This window comes from Mauremys reevesii, linkage group 2 (genome assembly GCF_016161935.1).
Source record: "Mauremys reevesii isolate NIE-2019 linkage group 2, ASM1616193v1, whole genome shotgun sequence".
NCBI classification, from domain to species: domain Eukaryota; kingdom Metazoa; phylum Chordata; order Testudines; family Geoemydidae; genus Mauremys; species Mauremys reevesii.
In genome coordinates, this window is record NC_052624.1 from 91519704 (window position 1) to 91526720 (window position 7017).

The 7017-nt window shown below is 40.5% G+C and overlaps 1 gene segment (V, D, J or C); it reads right to left on the reverse strand.

The window, feature by feature from the left end:
- Positions 1-4984: 4984 nt before the first annotated feature.
- Positions 4985-5682, reverse strand: LOC120397267. The segment is given in 2 exon segments: positions 4985-5421; positions 5540-5682. Coding segments are annotated over 2 exon segments (480 nt in total).
- Positions 5683-7017: the final 1335 nt, after the last annotated feature.

A 7017-nucleotide genomic window follows, 5' to 3' on the forward strand; every position in this document is an offset into this window, starting at 1 on the left:
AGAAGTGAAGGCTCTCCAGCTGCTGCTGTCATGGGCCTACGTGTGTGGAGAACAGTGAGAGAAACACATAGGAGCAAACCGTAGCCAGCACAAAAGTCTTCAACAGCAACATTTTTGCTGCTCTTGTTAGCCTCCAGCCAAGGAATGTAAACAATGATTTTGAATGGAGAGAGACCTGTAGGTGGGGAGAGGAAGTGACCCATTTAGGTAACCTCCAGTTAAGTGGTACTTAGAAGACTTATTTCAGGGTGACGTAAAGCGCTGCTCATTATGATAACTTTGACCTTGGGTGAGTTTCAACCCTAGCACTAGCATGAAACAGATTCCTCAGGTGTGTTTCATGATCCTTTAATGAATAATGAAGGATAAGTGTTGATTATTTCTGTTATTTATTACATCCTGAGGTTCTAGGCAGGATCTGAGCCCCGGAGTGAAAACAAAGAGGCAAAGTTCTGCCTCGGACTGCTGACAGTCTTAAAGGAGTGACCTTCCAAGCTTGTGGGGAAAGGGAAAGCCAAAACAAACAACCTTTTCCCCCTCATGTCCTTGTTTATGCGCAAATATACAGTTTTTTGTTTTCTCCTCACTCATCCCCAAAGCTCAGTCATTGTGTGTTAGCAGATTTCTTGTACACCCTGTGGACTAGAAATCTTACAGAGGAGAAAGTAGTGATGTTTCATATGAAACCAGTCGGGGGCTATACACATATATGTGTATGCGATGGTGTGGAAGAAAGCATGATTTCATTTGTTGGAGAACTGGATAGGCAGGTGGTGGACCAGAGTGGGCATTTGGAAAAAGAGTGGGGAGAAGGAAACGCTGTTGATGGTGCAATTAAAACTGTTGTTGTCTTGAAGTCATTCACTCATTGCTTTCCTCGGGAAGCTGCTGAGCCACTGCAGAGAGAGACAGAGTGCCCTCAGATCCCACCAATGCCAGTGGAAGTTGATGGTGTTCACAACGTTTCCAGAGACACTGAGCATCTGGCAGAATTGAGCTGTAGTGCATCTTTCAGTCTTAAATTCTTCAGTGTTTTTTCCCTGCTTGATTGTGATAGCTTGGGCCGTTTTACATCTCACTACCCATAACAGAGCTAACATACCTGTGAGCTAATGTCCTCTACTGAAATAGGATGGCTGCTCATATACACTTAGCCCTGGTCTATAGTACAAACTTATGTCAGTATCACTACATCACTCAGGTGTAGAAAATCCACAACCTAGATAACAGTTATACTGACCTAATTCCCAGTATAGACAGCATTATATTGATGTGGGGGGGGTTATCCCATTGAGATAGCTACGATCTCTTGGGGAGGCGGAGTATCTATGCTGACAGAAGAAACTTTCTTGTTAACGTAGGTAGTGTCTTCACTAAGCGCTACAGCAGTGCTGTAACTGTAGACAAGACCTTAGTTTCACCCCAACTCTTAATTTACAAGCAACTTCATTAATTTTTCATTATTAGTTTTTGTTGACTTGCACTGGGGACTAATCCAATGCACAGAACTCCAGCTACTTGAACTGAAGAAGAACTCTGTTTAGCTCTCCTTTAGTGATCAGGAAGCCACCAAAAAGGTGATGTTCTAAATATTTCAAGAGCCTTTTTTATAAACAGACCATTCATTTCTCTGTTAAACACAGAATAAAGCAGCATAATCCCACACAAAGGAATTCATTTATCTGTATAGGGCCTATGTCACATAGTTGTGCAAATCTGGAACCATCCACTAGAGGGAAGTGTGCATTAACACGCGCACACACACAGCCTCCAGTTCATTAAAGCATGTGACAATTGCTTTTAACATTCTACACTATAGCACTATTAGTTTACATTTATATCAAATTTCTGTCAAAAATGCATTCATCCCATGGGCCTTCAAAACCTAATTCCTCTTGGTGCTCTGTGTGTGTGTGTGTGTTTGTGTGTGTGTGTGCGTGAGTTCCTGACCATATGGGGAGAGAGTGGAAAAGAAGTAACTAAATTTAAAAAAAAATGTGTAAGTCTGAAGATGTGTCCAGATGCATGTCACCTCACTGCAGTCCTTGTTTTCCTTCGTTCATTATCCATCCAAGTATTAATCCACATTTCTCTAGTAACTCCTCTCAGTTTAGGGTATCAGCTCTGTGGGGCCAGGACTTCGATCATCTATTTGCTCGTAAGGTGCATTCACGTGTATGGCTAGATAGAAATATCTGCTCCAGGAGAATGTAACTTTTATATTACATCTCATCTAACAAACTGGTATTGCAGACTAAATGTGAAACGGTTCTTTAGAACTGAGCTTTTTGGTTCTATGAGCAGCGATCTCCTGGACTAAAAAGCTATTCACAGCTAATTAAAGAGCTCAAATCTTTTTCCTGTTTCTGCTCTGCTAATGTCAAAATGTGTTATAACATTGCTAGTCTAGTTTCATGTGCTCTGGAGCATGTAGCTGTCCTGTGCAACTACGAGGTCTTATTGTTTGTTTGGCAGAGACAGGTGGGATCTTATTGTTTGCAAAACTTGAGAGCAATAGTTCTGTTGCTTTTTATCTCTTGTTGCAGAAACCAGTAAGGTGTCTCTGTCTCTGGTTCCATCAAGAGAAATAGGATTAGGAGGTAGCTGTGGTTTCATACATTTGAAAGACTGTTGTTGAGAATACAAAGTAGGTTTTTGGATAGAATGTGAATGGTTTTCTGATGCTGTGTGATCCCAAGTGGCACAGTAATAGGTAGCTGCATCATTCTTGGTTGTTTTCTTTACTCTTAGGGTACAGGTCAACTCAGAGAGCTGCTTATCTGCCTCAAATTTTCCCTTCTCAAAATCCTGGTTCAAGATGGGGTTTCCTCATAAAAAATAGAGAATCGTTCCAGAGCTTTATCAGGTCTCTGTTGATGCCAGTGTATATAAGCACTATTAAGGGTTATACCAGAAACATGACAGTCAATTCGTGCAGTTCTGTCTTCTACTTTGGTGATTGATAGTTGAGATTGTACCAGTACTTGGGCCTCTCCATCTACAGAGAAAAGAGACAAAGACCAGTTAATTTGAAATTGAATGAACATGGAGGATCTCCAATTATTGTTCAGTAATGTGCCTGTGTGTAGAAAAACCCTGCAACAGTGACATTCTCACTAAGTTTTGATGAACCTGCTACTGAGAAACAAAAGAATATGAATTCTGATCTGAGGGTGACAATAAGCTTTTTCAAAGCAATATAGATTTGCGTTTTCCCTCTATAAAAGTTCATAAGGCTGGACTTTAAGATAGGAACATTTACTAAGCTGCCCTGGTTTCCCTCATGCTATCCTCCAGCTCTTCTCTGACTCCTCCCTTGTTTAGAACTTTTTAAAAAGCGTATGAGATTTTTATAACAATAGTTACAGGTAGTGAGGTTCTCTGGACTCCTTTTGGTTTTTTTTTTTTTCAACATAAACATCAGCAGATTTGATCAAGGACTAATGCTCTCAGCATGAAAAAAGCAACTAATAGAACTTTTTTTTTTCAATCAGTGATGAAAATAGATCACTAAGGGTCTGATGCCAAGTCCTTTGAAGTCAATGGGAAGTTGTTCAATTGATTTAAATGAGCTTTGGAATAAGCCCCAATTCCTAGAGAAAATTTACTCAGGAATTTTTCATCCTTTCTTAACTGAGATTCCCAACAAGTTTACAGATCTGATAGAATTGTTGTCAAGGAAAACAAATCAGTAATCTCTTAAATAAATGCATTGTCCTTGCACTTATTTTGACTCTTGTGTCATGCAAACTCAGAGTGCCTCATGGATTAACTCTTTGTTTTTACCTAAAGTAATAGTTTGCTATTGTTTCAGAAGGAGTTTCATAAGCTGTTTTTGAATTATATTGCTATATGCACCCTGTCTGTGAAAGTGCTGTACCAGGATAGAGGAGATCCTATTGTGAAATATGCACTGGCCACTATAGGCTATATGCTGATTGCATTTACAGAGGTGCGAGACCACTGCTGGCTCTGGCATTGCCTGTATGTAACTGGTGTCAGAATTTGGCATAATTTTAATGAGCTGGTGATTTTACTATACATCCAACAGTGATATTCCTGCAGCTGACATTATTCTCTAGGCCAGACTCTGCCCTTCATTATACCACATGTTCAAGAAAATGGTGTAATGTTGAGCAAAATTTGGCCCACTCTTCCATGGCCCAGGGGACGTCTGACTGCTGGGGATTGCAGGGCCCAGGGTGCTTCTGCTAGGCCTACTTTCTCTCAGGAGCTTCCTCATCAGGTAAAGTGGGAAGGGGATGGTGGTGGCAGCGCAGACCTGCCATGCTGGTGCTTTGCCGTCCCGGGGTAGTTCTGACACAAGGGGAATCTTAGCCTCAATCTAGGGCTTTTATAAGCAAATATGCTGTTCTACCAGCCAACACTCATTTGCACAAACAGTTATACATATGCAACATTTTGCTGCCATAGGTGATTGTCTGCTCTCCAGAGATGGTCGACTATCCAGATGCTTAAAGTTAAGCATGTGTGTAAGTGGCTGAAAAATCCCCTCTAAAATTTGTTTTGGCTCAGGCCAAAATAAAATCTATTTTTATTTTTCTCACCAAAATGAAAAACTGAAATATTTTCATTTCAGATTGAATGAAACATTTTGTTCTCGCCAAAGCATTTTTTGTTTGTTTGTTTTTCATTATATTTTATTTTGGGGAGACTTGTATCTTTTTGGTGTTTTTTTTTAAATAAATCTGACTAAATTTCAAAACAAAATGTTTCAAAATGAAAAGTCAAAATGTTTCATTTTGAAACTGTTGCAGTGAAATTTCAACTTTAAAAAACAAATCATTTTTTTTCAGCAAAACTGTTTGTAAATTCAACCCAAATTAAATCAGGATCAGTTTCTATGGATGAAGGCTTTGATAGTTTCTGATCTTTGTAACAGTAGTTTACATCTTTGTAACAAAATGTAATTCAAAACTGCAGTCCTGTGCTGTTGTTCTTCCTGTCATATTGCAGAAACCAGTCAGGAGTTTCTGCTGTTGGTTCCAAGTTGAGAGGAAGGATAAAGGATGCGTCTGGTTTCATACACTTGGCTCAGAATGGGTTTTTGTACGGGTTGTCTATGGGTTTCTACTATTGTGATATCCCAGGTGGCACAATAATAGATAGCAGCATCCTCTTGGGTTAGTTTGTCTACTCTGAGATTAGAGGTGGATGCAGAAACATCATTACTAGCTTTAAACTTTTCTTTATCAAAGCCTTCATCCATAATAGCTGATCCTGATTTAGTATACAGAATCCTCTTTGGAGCTTCCCCAGGAATCTGTCGATACCAGTGTATATAATCATTGTTAAAATTAAAACCTTTGCCAGAAATTTTACACCACATATACGCGCTTCTAGTTTCCGCTCTGGTGGCAGATAGTGGAGTTTGTATCAGAGTTATTTGCGAATATCCATCTAGAAAGAAAAAAGGAGAAATGATACTATAAACCTGAAGCTGAAGGAATTTGGAACGTGTCTTGTTGCTGAAGGAATGGGTACACATAGAAAAGAACAGAATGGAAAAATGACTTACAAGACCATGTTGAAGTCACAATAAGAACCTGCAGCAGTAACATTCTCACTGGTTGGGTTGAACTTGAAACAGAGGACTCTGAAATAGCCCCTCAGATGGAGAGACAAGAAGAGAGGTGCAGCTGGGGAGAGGAAATGGGTTGTTTAAGCAGGATCCAATGGTAGCTCTCCTGCCTGCAGATGCGTGGGGCAAGTTTTTAGAAGAGTCAAACTATGTATGTTGTCAGGTGGTCAGAAACTAAAATCCCAGGAGTGGGGAGGGGGCTGGAGTCTCATCTGTTTTCATAAAGAAACTGGACGGGTAAAAATGTTTGCAAATCAAGGATTGTGTCCTCCAGATAATGCAGCCACATCTACTAAAGCAGAAGGGAACACAAGTGCAGTAAAACTTGTGTAGTTGTTTGCATAGAATCCCATGTGATTTCCATCTGTCAGGTGCTTTATTTTTGGTTTGTTTTACAGGCACAGCTGACAGGGGCATGCACAGGAATTTAAATTTCACCACTTTTGGACAGGCACATTAGAGCAGGGGCCAGGGCTGGGGCTGAAGCAGTGCATGGCCAGGGCTGAGGCAGCGAACAGTGGTCAGCCGCCAGGGCTGGAGTAGTGGCCAGAGCTGGGGCCGGAGCTAGAGCAGAAATGCATAATTTCTTTTTTAGAAGAATACTGAGAGGGGAGGGGGAGGCGCGTGCCCCTGCTTGCCCCCACTTGTGCATGCCCCTGGGCACACGCATGTTAGGAGAAGATTTAATTTGGTTATTAGCACGCTTAATTGCTGCTAGTGGTTCCTGAATCTGCTCAGTTGCTTATGTGGGCCAGCACCAATGTCCATGGTGGCTGTGCAGAAGCACTCTCCCTCCCATTACAAATTTGAGTCTGCCGTCTTCTCTCAGTTGTTCACATAGTCCAGGGGTAGGCAACCTATGGCACAGGTGCCGAAGGCGGCATGTGAGCTCATTTTCAGCAGCACTCACACTGCCCAGGTCCTGGCCACCAGTCCGGAGGGCTCTGCATTTTAATTTAATTTTAAATAAATCTTCTTAAACATTTTTAAAACCTTATTTACTTTACATACAACAATAGTTTAGTTATATATTATAGACTTATAGAAGGAGACCTTCTAAAAACGTTAAAATGTATTACTGGCACGCAAAACCTTAAATTAGAGTGAATAAATGAAGACTCGGCACGGCACTTCTGAAAGGTTTCCGACCCCTGACATAGTCACTGGGATGCAAACTGGTTCTTGAGTGCAACTGTGTGCTATTGCTGCCCTCTACTGAGATATAACACATGCTTGTGTATATTAATAACTGACCTTATCCTGTCTTTCAAAAAAGGCCATTTGTACACTTAATTATTGCTATGTAATTTTGCTTCAAACGTGTAGGTAAAATGTTGCCACAAGATTTCATTTTAAAGATATAATATAAGCACATATCTATTAAATATTAAATAGCATATGTGATGAAGTGTATA